A 15,956-nucleotide genomic window follows, 5' to 3' on the forward strand; every position below is an offset into this window, starting at 1 on the left:
AGCCACAAGGGCTATACAGCGCTGCAGGGTAGGAAAGGAAGCGAGGGTATTGGGCGGCAGAAGGGGGGAGGGGCGATCAGTAGGTTACAGAAAACAGCGGGGCAGGGGATAGTGCAGGGTAGAGGGTAGCAAGAGATCGAGGTAGAAAGGGCTGAAGGTATCATCAGAGTTTGTGAAGTAAGTCAGTTGTTGTCAAAAAGTCAATGAGAGAGTCCGGATGAAAGGTGGGTCCATCAGCGAGAAGGGAAGGTAAAGAGAGAGCAGCGGAGCGAAGACGACGTTGGAGGTAAATTCTGCGTGCTCGTTGATAAAGTGGGCAGTCTAACAGAATGTGGCTGACCGATAATGGAACCTGACAATTCTCACAGAGAGGAGCAGGGCGCCTCTCCATGAGATATCCATGAGTAAGACGAGTATGGCCAATGCGGAGACGGGAGAGAGTAGTCTCCCAACCTCGGCACTGGTGACAAGAAGACGGCCAGTAACCTATACTCGGTTTAATAGATTGAAGTTTGTTACCGAGTAGAGTAGACCAACGTTGTTGCCAACGGGTGTGAAGGTGGGTAGCTATTGCAGCAAAATAGTCCGTAAATGGAACACCTCTATATGAAACTGGTAGGTCATGTACTGCTGACCGCGCAGCAGTGTCTGCCTGTTCATTGCCCTGTACGTCAACATGACCAGGGACCCAACAAAAAACAATATCTTTATGCTTGGTAGAGATGCGGCGTAGCCAAAGTTGGATACGGAGGACTAAGGGGTGAGGTGTATCAAATTTCTGTATAGCCTGTAAAGCACTAAGGGAGTCTGAGACAACCACAAATGATGACACAGGCATAGATGCAATACGGATAAGTGCTGCAAGAATGGCATACAATTCAGCAGTAAAGATACTAGCCGAAGATAGTAAATGCCCTCGTACGACGCTGTCCGGAAACACTGCTGCGAATCCTACGCCGTCAGAAGACTTAGAGCCATCTGTGTACACTGCAATGGCATGAGAATGAGAGTGGAAGTGGTCAAGAAAAAGAGAGCGGGAAGCTACCGTAGACAGTTGGGCTTTCGAGCAAGGGAGTGAGAAAGAACAGACTCGAACAGCTGGAACTTCCCAGGGGGGTAGGGAAAAGTGAGATGCTACATGAACATAGAAAGGTGGAAATTGAAGAGAAGACAAGAGCGAATGTAGGCGAAGAGAGAAGGGACGGAGCAAACAGGGGCGGCGAACAAATAAAGAATGTCTACTAATATCGGTGACCATTCTATAAATGGAAGGATTGCGGAGATCATGAGAGCGTACATAGTAGCGAAGGCAATGGGCATCACGGCGATCGGATAAGGATGGAACGTTCGCTTCTGCATAGAGGCTCTCAACAGGGGAAGAGCGAAAAGCACCAAGGCATAAACGTAATCCTTGGTGATGAATAGGGTTGAGGCTAGATAGAGTAGCAGGAGAGGCAGCTGAATAGATCTGGTCACCATAGTCAAGTTTCGATAAAATGAGGGTGGAATGTAGGCGAAGGAGAGTTCGACGATCAGCTCCCCATGAAAGATGAGCAAGGGTTTTAAGAAGGTTCAGCCGGCTGTGACAAGTTGTCTTCAGAGAGGTAATGTGAGGTTTCCAGGATAACCTACGGTCAAAGAGGAGGCCTAGAAACCTGACTGTATCACGTTCAGGGATACGGGTGCCATAGAGGTATAAAGGATGATCGGAGATGACAGAGCGTCTAGTGAAAGTAATTTGGTGAGTTTTGGTACTGGAAAATTTAAACCCATGTGTGGTGGCCCAATTGGAAACACGGTCGACCGCATGCTGGAGAGAAACTGTAATGAGGTGACAGTCAGCGCCTGCACAGGCAATAGCGAAGTCATCAACATAGAGTGATGACCAAATATTGGATGGAAGACTAGAGGCCAAATCATTTATAGCAAGGAGAAAAAGTGTTGTGCTCAGAACACATCCCTGGGGGACACCTTCAGCTTGGATAAAGTCCGGGGAGAGCACATTATTAACCCGAACACGGAAATGTCTGTCAGTTAAAAAGTTCTTAAGGAAGGATGGTAGATTGCCTCGAAGGCCTAAGGAGTGGGCTTGGGCCAAAATATTATACCTCCAAGTTGTGTCATATGCCTTCTCAAGGTCAAAAAATATGGCAATAACTGAGTGGTTATTCGCAAAGGCATTACGAACATACGTATCCAAGCGTAGTAAGGGGTCTATGGTAGAACGGCCCTTACGAAAGCCATATTGACGAGTGGAGAGACTGTTGTGTGTCTCTAAATACCACACTAAACGTCTATTTACCAGGCGTTCCATCACTTTGCAAACTGCACTGGTAAGAGCAATGGGACGATAGTGGGAGGCTTCATGTCCCGTAGTACCCGGTTTGCGGAAAGGGAGAACAATGGCAGATTTCCACAGCTGTGGAAGAACTCCTTGTGACCAAATAAGATTGAAAAGGCATAATAGGACTGCAAGGGCTGACTGATGTAAATGTTGTAGCATACGAATATGAATGTCGTCGGGCCCAGCTGCCGATGATCGGCAAGCTGAGAGTGTTGCCTCCAGTTCCTGAAGTGTAAAAGGCACATTATACTGTTCTTCTCTGAGAGAAGAAAAGTCCAAGGGTGCTAACTCTCTGGCAGACTTTGAGGAAAGAAACGAGGGGCATAGATGGAGCCCCTGAGAAATACGGACCAGATGATTGCCAATTTCATTGGCAACATCTAGTGGGTTTGCTATATCAACACCGGCAACCCGCAGAACAGGAGCCGGGTCAGGAGAATATTTACCACTCAGTTTTCGTACTTTTTTCCAGACTGCACTCATAGAGGAAGCAGATGTGATGGTGGAGACATCTCGCCAGCAAGTGCGTTTAGCGTCACGGATGACACGGCGAGCGATCGCACGCTTCTGCTTAAAATCAAGAAGTCTCTCCGTGGTTCTATTGTACCGGTACCTGCCCCACGCAGCGCATTTCAAACGTACTGCACGAGCACAAGCAGGAGACCACCAAGGCACGCATTTCTGAGAATGCCTGCCCGAAGTTTGGGGTATAGAATGAGAAGCTGCGGTTAAAACGGAGGACGAGAAGAGGTGTAAAAGCTCATCAATGGAGGACGAAGAAGGAACCTCACTAAAAACAGTTAGTTGTGAGTAAAGGTTCCAATTTGCCTGATCAAATTGCCAGCGTGGGTTACGAAGAGGTGGTGAATATGAAGGGGAAGTAAGAATGATTGGGAAATGATCGCTGTCATGTAAATCCGGGAGAACAGACCAGGTGAAGTCTAATGCGGCGGAGGAAGAGCAGACTGAGAGATCGATGCAAGAGAGAGTATGAGTCCGAGGATCAAAATGGGTGTGAGTACCTGTATTTAAAACATGGAGGGGGTGGGTAGCAAGAAAAGCCTCTAACTGAATGCCACGGGAATCACAGTGAGACCCCCCCAGAGGAAATGATGGGCATTAAAATCGCCAAGTAACAGAAGTGGTGGCGGTAATGACGAAACAAGAAAGGCAATATCCGGGATAGATAATGCCCGAGAAGGAGAGAGATACAAAGAACAGTGTATACCACCTATGCAAGTGGATACGGGCTGCTGTGTAATGCAGCGAAGTACGAACAAATAGCTGATGGTACGGAATATCAGTGCGTAGAAGAAGGGCACTTTCATTAAAGGTCCCATCAGGAAAAGGATCTGAAGAATACAATAAATTATAGCCTGAGATGGGATAGATAACGGCAGAGTGTAATTTTGGTTCCTGTAAGCAAACACCAACAGGGGAAAACTGGGAGAGCAACATCTGAAGCTCACCCCGATTACCCCTGAGGCCGCGAATATTCCACTGTAAATAGGCCATGATTGGCAACGATAAAGATACCTGAAATCCGCAGGTAAGGGTACCTACGGACTAGAAGGGTTAGAAAAGTCCACATGCGGTGGCAAAGGAAAACGTTCAAGTAGCGAAGGAACGGTGCGTTGTGAAGAAAGGAGTTGCGCAGATGGAGAAGAGGAAAGAGAAGGAACAGAGGGTGGATCAGTGTCCATTGATGGTTTGGTCTCTGCAATATATTCAGAGATTGCTTCAAGTGTTTCGGAGTTCAGAGACGTCGTATGGGAGACAATATTGGAGATGGAAGGAGGAGGAGTTTGAGTAAAGATCGGAGCTGTAATGGACTGTACCAAGGTAGGGGGGGGGGCGAAAGGGTGGAGGGAACTGGAGAAGTGTGGGAGGGGACAGAAGAGGCAGAAACCCGGGAGGTGGCAGAAGAGGAAGAAACTTGGGAGGGGACAGGGGAGGAAGGCACAGTACGAGGAGGAGGATGAACCTCCACACTTGTAACGGAGCCAGTGAAAGGGGAAGACCTAGGTACAGAGACCGGGAAGGTAAAATGTGGAGGTGGATGAAGGGAAGGAGGGGTTAAAGGAGATTTGTTGGACCTCTGAGAAGTAGAGGGACGATTGGGAGGAGGTGTCGTACGAGGTCTTGTCGATACCGGGGTTTGTGAGGGAGAACACGAAGAAGTGAGGACAGACTGAGGTGTTGAAGTAGGGACGTCTGAGCCCAGGACAGCAAAAGAATTAGATACAGGAGTGACTATGGGACTGGCAACCGCAGAGGAGGCTGCAGAAGATGGGACCCCAGAAGTGGGGGGACGTTTTGAAACACGAGAATAAGAAACACGGGGTAGTCTCCCTTGGAGGCGGAGATGAGAAACTGCCATAGCATAAGGGAGACCTTCTGCCTCTTTGAGGCAACGAATTTCCCGCTCATTTAAGTAGACCTGGCAACGGCGAGAGTACGAAGGGTGAGCCTCATGACAATTAAGGCAAGAGGGAGGTCGACTGCAAGATGTATTAGAATGGTCATCGGCACCACAGACTGGGCATTCGGCTATAGATCTGCAATATTTTGCTGGGTGGCCAAATCGCCAGCAATTCCTACACTGTTGCGGTGTAGGGATCACCTTCCGAACTTGTAACCGATGTCCTGCTACATAAACAGAGGATGGGAGTTCACGGCTGTCAAAAGTTAAACGAGCCACATTGCAAGGGTATCGTCTTCGCCCGCGGGCGGGAAGAACATAAGTGTCTACCTTGAGAATTGGGAGATCTTGGAGTTCCAGCTGTTCGAGAATGTCATTGCCACATGTCTGGAAATTCTGTTGGACTATGGTATGGGGCAGAATAACAGTACCACTACAAGAATTGAGGGAATGATGTTTTTCGATAGTGATAGGAATAGTATCGATATGTGAAAGAAGAGAAAGATCATGAGCTTGGGTAGAATTCTGGACTGTGATGATGCGCATACCACTCTTAAGAGCATGAAAGGAAATATCTCTACCAACGTGGCATAGGAGCGCTTTGCCAATACTATGGTCAGAAAGATAGGCAGTAGAAGAAGTCGGTCGTAAAGTAAAGAATTTAGTCCATTGTGTGGTCCGAAACTGAGTGTGGAGAGGGAGTGCATGACGTGTCGGTCTTTTCCGAGTAGAATGGGAAGGTAACGAAGTAACATCATCAGGAGATTGTCACTGGCGTTTAAAAGTGGGACCAGAGTCGGTCCTACGTGAGACGGGCTGGCGATTCGAAAATTATCACACCACAGAGGGAGAGGCCGGAAGCATAGTCAAAGGAGAGCAGAGGTCAGACAAATCGAAGGAGTCAGTGGAAGCCCCGGTACCTGAAGCGGGTGAGGAAACAGCACCAGCAAGAGGTACAGGGGCCTTAGGAGTGTCCAAAGAGTGGCCAAAAGACGAGGTGAGGTCAGAAAAGGGTGCAGTAACAATAAGGGGCCCGGGGGTAGCGGGGTCATGGATTTGGGACTCCATGGTCAGGTTACTTCTTTCTTTTTGTTTTTAAGAAAAAAAAGAAAGAAAGAAAATAAAAATAAAAAAAGAGTAAAAAAAGGGGGGACCGGGGAGGGATAGTTCCTAGGAGGAATGAAAGGGCCAGAAATCTCCCTCCACGCCCAAGAGGACCTCAGCACCGCAAGTAGCGCAGATGCAGCATGGAACCCGTGCCATACCCTACCCTTCATGCCAGTAAACCAGCAATCTGGGATAGCAACCTCACATCTGCCGAGCTACCTCGGTGGACAAAAGAGAGGGCGGCCGGATATCCGCCACAAAGCATACCTCCTTCGGCCACCACCCCCGGAATCCGAAAGGTGGCTTCCAGAGATACACCCGTCGCCCAAAAGACACCCAAAGCCACCCTCCGGGATACTGGAGAGGGATCGAGACATCCCCAGGCGATCCAGACCCCACGGCAAACTACGCCACCGCCAAGAACCTCAACGGAATGGGATGGACCCCGGTACCCTTCCCCTTACCTATGAACTAGTGTGCCTGTGGGAAAAATCCCAAAGGCCAAAAAGAGGAAGGGCAAATGGGAGGGGTGGGGAGGAGGAGGAGGAAAGGAAAAAGGGGAGGATGGGATAGGAAAGGGGGGATTGGGGGATAATTAGGTTCGATCTGAGGAACGAGACTGACAGGTCTAATTCCTCAGACCAAGAGCCTCTTCACCATGCCAAGGAGCCCCCCTTGAAGAGGCGAAAGAACATATAAAATTTCCTCTTCAAAGGACCCCGAAGGTTGTTTTTCTAATTCCTCATTGTCATGGGATTTGTTGGCAGGTTGTAACACGTGTCCTGTTGGGATACTAGATGCTTGAAGATTATCTTGCGGTGATGTAGGAGTTGAACTTTCACCACAGGTATACCAGCCTCCCCATGCTGGAAACCAACGCTGAAGAATACCTTCTCCATTTTGTATGGGAGATGTTTGTTCCTCAGGAATAATTAAAGTAGGAGATTTCGTTTCCTGCAATAATTCAAGTTCACGTGCAACTCTTTCCATGGCAATCTCTCTTAAAGAGCGCAGTTCATTAAAATTTAATTCCTGTTCAACTTGAAGTTTATGTGCTTTGCAGTCAGTTGATACTGTAGCAGGATTTCTAAGATGCTCACTATAAACTTTCACGTACCTGACAATATTTCTCGCTCTCTCTTGTGCAGTAGACCAATTTCGACCAGAATATTTTTTATGAATTTTATCTAAATGGCACTGAATAGGATACTGCCACCATTCATAAGGATTATCCTTCACTGAGCAACGTGGTCTCCATTTTCGATAGTGACGAGCTTTTTCTAAGCGATCATATTCTTTATTCCACTTCACTACTTGCCGATACTGAGATTCACTCAAACTGAGAGGGAACTTTTCCAATTTAAGGTCACATGTTATTCGGGGAGATGAACGAGATCGAAGAGGTGCTTCACTCAAATTGCGTTTCACACAGGCTGTGGCACTAACTGGTTGCAGTAAATATTCATGATCACATTTTCCAATGGCAGAAAACATCAGACTCTGTCAAGGAAAGCAACTCATACAGTGTCTGTATACAGTAAGTAAACAATTGGCACAAATGACAGATCCAACAAGCAATTTTCAAATAAATTAAATCTGTAGCTATAATTTGCACAAGTTCCATTACAGTTGATAATTTTTCTAGCTAATAAAACACCATTTATTTGATAATGAAGAAAAATTTACCTTTTTTTTTAACACTCCGATCTCCCACTAAGGTAGGGGTGACCCAACAAAGAAGAAAACACTTTCACTGTCACTCATTCAATCACTGTTTTACCAGAAGGGCACCAATGTAACAATTCAGATGACCCTCCAAATAGTAATGTCACCAACCCTCCTCCAGGACTAAGTCTGGTTTACCTTTATAAAATGTTACCATGCTCATACCCCAACAGCTCGCCAGATCCCCAAAAACATTCGCCTCCACTCACTCCTAATGCACACACACACATGCCTGCAGGATGTCCAAGCAGCTTGCACACAAAACCTCCTTTACCCTACAAGCCATTTTTCACCACTGTCAATCTTCTAAAGAATCTCTTTTAATCCACTTTATTACTCTGCCTCATCTATGTACCATGCCACCTTAAAACTACTTTTCATGCCCCCCCCCATATGCTATTACCACATGTATTTCTAAAGAATTTTTAATCAGCAGTCTGAATATTGAATCAATTTCCTAAACTGTGTAGTATTAAAACCAATAGGTCAGGGTTGTTTAAATGAAGTAGTGTTCATCCAAATTTATAAAAATATATGCTGAAAAGTGTACATACTGCTAATTCCCCAATAGACTTATTACTGTAGACATCAGCAGAGGTGTCCCAGTATAATCCCATGTTTGTCAATTCGAGCAACTTGTAGGCCATCTTGGAATTTCCACCATACACAAACCTGAAGACATACAAAATATAAAGCTTATTTATTACACTGATAATAGGTATGCGTATCTAAGCAAAATGCACGAAACTTTGTAAGTCTTTAACCCATTCACTGTTCAAAGTCCCAAATTAAATGCTCACAGTGTCCACAGTTAAAAAATTCTTCTAAAATGGTAGAGAATCTTTTTCTAGAGATAATGACTCTAAAAGTACAAAATTTGATAAAAAACTTACAGAATAACACAAATGCAAAGTTTGCAGACTGGGCACAATTCATGCACTGGCAATTTCACCCACTTTGAGTTTTCTTTTAAGCCAATTGTGTTGCTCAAATTGACCAAATTCTTAGCTATTTCACTAGTTTGCCTTCTGTTTTATCAAATGAGGACAAGGAACTGCCCATTCAACTATTAAAACTACACAAAGTGCCAATTATACATAAAATTAAAAAAATTCTAATTAAGAAATAAGAGTCCAAAATAAACACTGTAGACATTCCAGGCACTAAAACAACAGTTCCTGTTCATTAATCATGTCTGCAGGCCTCTTCTATATTACACTTGCCTTCCATTTTGAATTCATCATCACACAAAAAAAATCAAAAGATTTACCCTATTTCTTGGATAATACTATATTACCAGGAATCACTGTCATGCTTTACAGCATCCCAATAACTGAATCAGAACTAGTAAAAATCCATAAAACAGACCACGGGAAAAAATCGACAAAAATCAAATATTTCTGCTATTCTGAGGCTGATTTCAAGCTACTTTAGTCCTTGAACCAACCAAAATCATCTCTATTCCATAAGTATACAGGGTGTCCACAAAAACACTCCCTGATTTCAAACAGGTATAATATATAACTTTATTGTAATAATCTTTCACAGTTAGTAGCTTCAGATGCAGGATTTCATTCAGTTTCATGTGGTATAGAGTAGCATTAAAGGCACTCAATGTGCGCCCCTCTGGTTGTTCAGCAAACATCGATGCAATAATCCAGTTCGGTCTAGACGCTCTGCAGCATATTTGGTGTTATCATGCAAACTGCTTCAGTGATCGAAATTTTAGCTCCTCCAGGGTTGCAGGTAGTGGTGGTACATAAACTGTGCTCTTCATGTACCCCCAAAGAAAGAAGTCACAAACAGTTAAGTCCGGTGACCCCTGCAAGAGGCCTGCGAGGTTACCGGACCTCTTTGTGACTTCTTTCTTTGGAGGTACGTGAAGAGCACAGTTTACATACCACCACTACCTGCAACCCTGGAGGAGCTGAAAATTTGATCACTGAAGCAGTTCACGTGAAAACACCAGATATGCTGCAGAGTGTCTAGATCGAACTGAATCATCGCACTGATGTTTGCCGAGCAACCAGAGGGGCGGACATTGAGTGCCTCTAATGCTACCCTATTACCACATGAAACTGAATGAAATCCTGCATCTGAAGCTACTAACTGTGAAAGATTATTACAATAAAGTTACATGTTATACCTGTTTGATATCTGGGAGTGTTTTTGTGGACACGCAGTATAATTCATTCTATCAAATGACACAGAGACAGCCAACAAAACCATCCTAGAAAACACCTCAAATTCATTATTTTTAACCAAACACAAGGCCAGGGCTTTGCTTTTCCCACCATGCATCATGGGGGTCAGGATTTTTTATTCTGTGTACACTCACCACACTGACCCATTCTCTCATAACTAGGCCAAAATTTACCACTCTCAACTTATCTGAGTGAGCTGAGATAGATGGGATTAAATGCTGAAATCTGGTGGGAATGGAATACTGAAATAGTGGAAGTGTTTGTAACATTCCTGTTACACTAATCACACACAATGATGCCTGTACAAAACTAAATCATTATGGTTGTACAACACAATCTTAGTAAATCTTTACTTAAGATCATTCCATTGTACCAACATCATAATTTAAACTCATGAACACTGTAGGTATTCATACATACTACGTATTTACCTTATTACAATATTTCTTTAAGCCTCATTCTGATGAATTCCATTATGCTTACTACACTCTAATGGAATAAGGAAAATGTTTTCTTTACTTAATTTTACCTAGGGATCCAGTGGTCATCAGAACTCTGAAGAGCAAGCGAGTCAATTGTGAGGCCACAAGCAAAGACTTGTCCAGGAATACTTTGGTCATCTTCATACCTCAGATGAACATCACGTATTTTCAGCTGTAAAACACTTAAGAGTTATAATACATTTTCACATACTGTACTATACTAGCATATGCAGTATATCTGGAATGAAATTTACATCAAGTGTGAAGATTCAAAGGAAACATTTTAAGCACTACAGTAAAAGTTTTTTAAATCTGTATTAAGAAAACATTGTAAAGACAATATTTCACGAGCAGACATCTAAGAACACATGGAAAAATAGTCATGTACTGTATGATAGTACCTTAAAAACCATTCCATTTTTTCTTCAAAATAAGGGAAACATACATGGAAAACATACTCATAACTAACAAACGATAAAGTAAAATTTTCTTTTTAACATGTCGGCAGGGTGATCCAAAAAAAGAAACCCTTTCACCATCATTCACCCACAATCAGTCTTTGCAGAGGTGCCCAGATACAACAGTTTAGATGTCACTCCAAACAGCGAATATCCCAAACCCCTCTTTTAAAGTGCAGGCATTGTATTTCCCATTTCCAGAACTCAAGTCTGGCTGTATGATATTTTGACAGTACAGTGGAACCTCAGTTGTCGAACTTAATTTGTTCCAGATATCAGTTCGACAACCAAAATGGTCAACAACCAAACCAATTTTTCCCATAAAGAATAATGTAAATAGAATTAATCCATTCCAGACCAAATATGACAATAGTATAGTAATTCATTAATAATAATGAACTAACTACTACATAAAACAATGTATAAAATTATACAGCACACAGAAACTGTAAAAATGAATACTAAATGAAAACTTAACTGAAATACTGTACAGTAAATGAAAATTTAACTGTTTCTTACCTGTCAAGAGAGCTAATGGCATAATTCAAGCAATAAAGTTGGTAGAATTACCGACAATATGTAAAGTAAAAGGACACAAGTGCAACTAATGTGACATTTATTGTGGCAACGTTTCGCTCTCCAGGCTTGATAAAGCTCCTGGAGAGCGAAACGTTGCCACAATAAATGTCACATTAGTTGCACTTGTGTCCTTTTACTTTACATAATTCAAGCAGCTTCAAATCTTACGGGAGAAAGCTGGTAGGCCTACATGTGAGAGAATGGGGCTGCATGGTCAATGTGTGCAGTATAAAAAAAATCCTACAGCATGCAGTGCATAATGAGAAAAAAATAGCGACAGTGTTTTTGGTTTAAAACAATGAATTTGCGGTGTATTTTTGTATGGTCTTAATGGGCGTAATCTCGTTTTCTTGGTCTCATTTGATGGAATGAAAGATATATTACAGAAATAAAGATGATTTTCAACAGTTTTAAACTAAAAGTAGCTTGAAATTGAGCTCTTAATAGTGAAAATGTTCAATTTTTGCCGATGGTCAAGAGTAAACAAATCAAGTCACACATCCAATAAATGTCAATTGGCAAGTGTAATATGCATTCACAAATGCATTGATATTATTTATACAATTATTACAATTATGCAGTAGTATGAATAACAGTAAATCTATTTTTTGTGTGAATAAAAATTCAAAACGAAAAGCAAGTGTAATATAAGGGGCCTGGAGATATGACAAATGACAGATAAATTGGCATTTTTGTACCAGGAATGTCTGCATTACTTATGCTGGACCCTATTCTGAAAGTGGCCTTTCTTGAATTTTGTGTGAAATTGGCCAAATTAATAATTTTGGATCATTTTATTGGGTATATTGTGTATTTTTATACGTATATACTTCTAAACTGTTGTATTCTGGGCACCTCTGCAAAAACAGTGATTGTGTGTGAGTGAGATGAAAGTGTTGAATGATAAAAGTATTTTCTTTTTGGGGATTTTTTCTTTCTTTTTGGGTCACCCTGCCTCGGTGGGAGATGGCCGACTTGTTGAAAAAAAAAAAATTATTGGGTAGTTGAAATAGGGTAAATGGACAGTTTCTTGTACTCAATTGATAGAATAAAAGGAGTTCTAGCAAAATAGCTATGAGTTTGATCAACTGGAACAATGGAATTGGCCCAAAATAGAGTTCAAAGTGGGCAAAATCGCTGATGTGTAAATATTGCCGAGACCACTAACTTCACAATAGCCGAATTCCGTAAGTTTTCCATCAAACTTCACATTTTTGGTTTCATTAAGTTTACAAGATGCACAAATAGAGCTCAAGAGATGTTTACAGCACACGTGTTAGTCGCTATACTGACTGAGACCCATGCTGTGGACTCGTCTGGTGATCACGTGATCCGAGCAGTGTCGGTCGACATCCAAGACCATGTACGAAAACCAGGACCACATTCCTTGTTTGAAAACCAATTTGTTCAACAACTTGCCCATTCAACAACCGAGATTCCACTGTATTATCATGGTGCCTATAAATACATACTGTCATAGGGTATTAACAATTATGAATAAACAATCATCCTTATAAATTCCCAAGCTTCTTTATTTGCATTTCGAATATCCAACATTTTACTGATGGGCAACACACAAATAGATTCGATAATTCATGGGTTTTCTAGTGGTACCGATTTTTCAGGTTTAGCGCACAACCTCTTAAATTGAAACTTGTTACGTATAAAGATTTTGTTCAAAGTATGCTCAGTGGCTTTTCCATCCCCAAATCCCTCTTTTTTTTCTGGTTACTTTTACTTGTGAAGAGCAATACCAACTTGATAGGAGACACTGCACAAATACAGTAGAACCTCTACTTGCAAGCGTGTGAGTTTTTCCAAACACGAGCAGTCGATGGGTCGATTTTTTGCTTCCATACGCCAGCAAAATTTTCACAAGCGAGCAAACCTCAAGGCAGGTTCCTTGAGACTGGTGAGAGGCTCTTGCTCTTGATCTCGGGAATTGTATCTCATTTGTTTGTTGGACTATCTTATTGAAACTTGGGCAATGTATGATGGAAAGATGCTTCTTAACGTACACCAAAAATGAAAGAAATCTAAGCCTAAATAATGGAGTTCACTTCTCAGCAATTAGCCACCCCTTAGCGGTAATTTTGAATGGTTTTTATGGCTGTATTCTCGTTTTTTGGGTCTCATTTGATAGAATGGAAAACATATTACTGAAATAGATATGATTTTGATTGCTTTCATGATGAAAAGTGCCTTGAAATTGAGCTCAACCTAGGAGAAATGGTCCATTGCTTGGCTGTTTCAGAGTAAACAAATAACATCACTGTCCATTCCAACATGCAGTGGTGAATGGGTTGACATTATTTATACAATTATTGCAATAAGGAATAATGGTAAATCCTATATTTTTTGTGTGAATAAAAATTACAAATTATTTATATAATAATAATAATAATAATAATAATAATAATAATAATAATAATAATAATAATAATAATAATAATAATATGTACAATAATAATAGTATAATAATATACAATAATAATAATATACTATGTATAATAATAATACATGTACATATATAATAATAATGTAGTGAGAGGCCTGAGCTTGCTATCACTTGCAGCTCACAAGACTGCCATCCCCTCAAGCCCCATTGGGGCAGGGCAGATAGCAGACCAGGGGCCTAGCTTTTGGGCAGGGACTGTGGCTAGGCCGGGGGACACTTGGTCCCAAAGATGCTGTGGTACTTGCACCTCCTCCCATGGGAGACTTAGGTCTCGAGACACTCCCCAGATAGGGAGCCAAGGCCGGGTCACCAAAGACCCGGGCCGGGAGAGTACCAGCGAATAAAAAAAAAAATATATACTACATATAATAATTATAATAATAGACGGCTTCAAAAGGCGGTCACTAGATGGCAGTGTTTACCACAACAAAGAGGGAGCGGTTGTGGATGCCTCCACCTGTTACATAATGACATATTTTATTCATTCTAGAGTATATATATTATGTTACTATGTTATTTATATTGTTTGTTATGTCATATTAGACGAACTGTGATAGATAAATAAGCCATATAGATGATATTAGTGAAATTATTCATGAAGTATTTTGCCCGGTCTCCAGAAAAACTCTCGTCCACTGCCGACACCGCCCATACCACTACATGAATGACATATTTTATTCATTTCAGAGTATATATCAGGTTTATATGTTATTTATAGTGTTTATTATGTCATATTACATGATGTGAGATAGATAAATACAGTAGAGTTGATATTAGCGAAATAATTGAAGTACAGAATTCCACTGAAACGGATTAATTGCATTTCAATTAATTTAAATGAGGAAAATTGATTCTGCAAATGAGCAAATCCAATTCCGAGCAAGGTCATGGAACAGATTAAACTCGCAAGTAGAGGTTCCACCGTAACTCGCAAACAGGAGACAAAATTTGTGACCAGTTGGTGGCACTCGATGTATGCACAAGGCTTATTCCTCTAAGAAAAAGGAGGAGTAGATGTAAAATAGAAAGAGACAGGCGCTCCCTTTACAGGCGACGGAAAAGAATAACAGAGCGGCTAAAAGAGGTCAATACATCTGAAATGCGTAGGGAGACACTGGTCAGAGAAATAGCAAGCATCGAACTTAAGCTAAAGGAATCTTATAGGAGTCAGGAATTGCGGGAAGAACTAAAAGCCATACATGAAATCGAAAGAAACCCAAAGTATTTCTTCTCCTATGCCAAATCAAAGTCGAGAACAACGTCCAGTATTGGGCCCCTACTTAAACAAGATGGGTCCTACACAGATGACAGCAAGGAAATGAGTGAGCTACTCAAGTCCCAATATGACTCAGTTTTTAGCAAGCCGCTAACCAGACTGAGAGTCGAAGATCAAAACTAATTTTTTATGAGAGAGCCACAGAATTTGGTTAACACAAGCCTATCCGATGTTATCCTGACGCCAAATGACTTCGAACAGGCGATAAATGACATGCCCATGCACTCTGCCCTGGGGCCAGACTCATGGAACTCCGTGTTCATCAAGAACTGCAAGAAGCCCCTATCACGAGCCTTTTCCATCCTATGGAGAGGGAGCATGGACACGGGGGTCGTCCCACAGTTACTAAAAACAATAGACATAGCCCCACTCCACAAAGGGGGCAGTAAAACAACAGCAAAGAACTACAGACCGATAGCACTAACATCCCATATCATAAAAATCTTTGAAAGGGTCCTAAGAAGCAAGATCACTACCCATCTAGAAACCCATCAGTTACACAACCCAGGGCAACATGGGTTTAGAACAGGTCGCTCCTGTCTGTCTCAACTATTGGATCACGACAAGGTCCTAAATGCACTAGAAGATAAAAAGAATGCAGATGTAATATATACAGACTTTGCAAAAGCCATCGACAAGTGTGACCATGGCGTAATAGCGCACAAAATGCGTGCTAAAGGAATAACAGGAAAAGTCGGTCGATGGATCTATAATTTCCTCATTAACAGAACACAGAGAGTAGTCGTCAACAGAGTAAAGTCTGAGGCAGCTACGATGAAGAGCTCTGTCCCACAAGGCACAATACTCGCTCCCATCTTGTTCCTCATCCTCATATCCGACATAGACAAGGATGTCAGCCACAGCACCGTGTCTTCCTTTGCAGATGACACCCGAATCTGCA

The 15,956-nt window shown here is 42.1% G+C and overlaps 1 protein-coding gene across 1 annotated transcript in view; it reads right to left on the reverse strand.

Annotated features, from left to right (window-relative positions):
- The window catches only part of Vps13D (vacuolar protein sorting 13D), a 328,982-nt gene that overhangs the window by 286,816 nt on the left and 26,210 nt on the right, over positions 1–15,956 (reverse strand). The window contains exons 5-7 of the mRNA XM_070094401.1: positions 10,332–10,456; positions 8,153–8,270; positions 6,531–7,373 (exon numbers count right to left, since the gene is read on the reverse strand). Of these exons, the coding sequence (XP_069950502.1) occupies positions 6,531–7,373; positions 8,153–8,270; positions 10,332–10,456 (1,086 nt within the window). The remainder of the gene's footprint in view (positions 1–6,530; positions 7,374–8,152; positions 8,271–10,331; positions 10,457–15,956) is intronic.

Source organism: Cherax quadricarinatus, chromosome 46 (genome assembly GCF_038502225.1).
Source record: "Cherax quadricarinatus isolate ZL_2023a chromosome 46, ASM3850222v1, whole genome shotgun sequence".
NCBI classification, from domain to species: Eukaryota; Metazoa; Arthropoda; class Malacostraca; order Decapoda; family Parastacidae; genus Cherax; species Cherax quadricarinatus.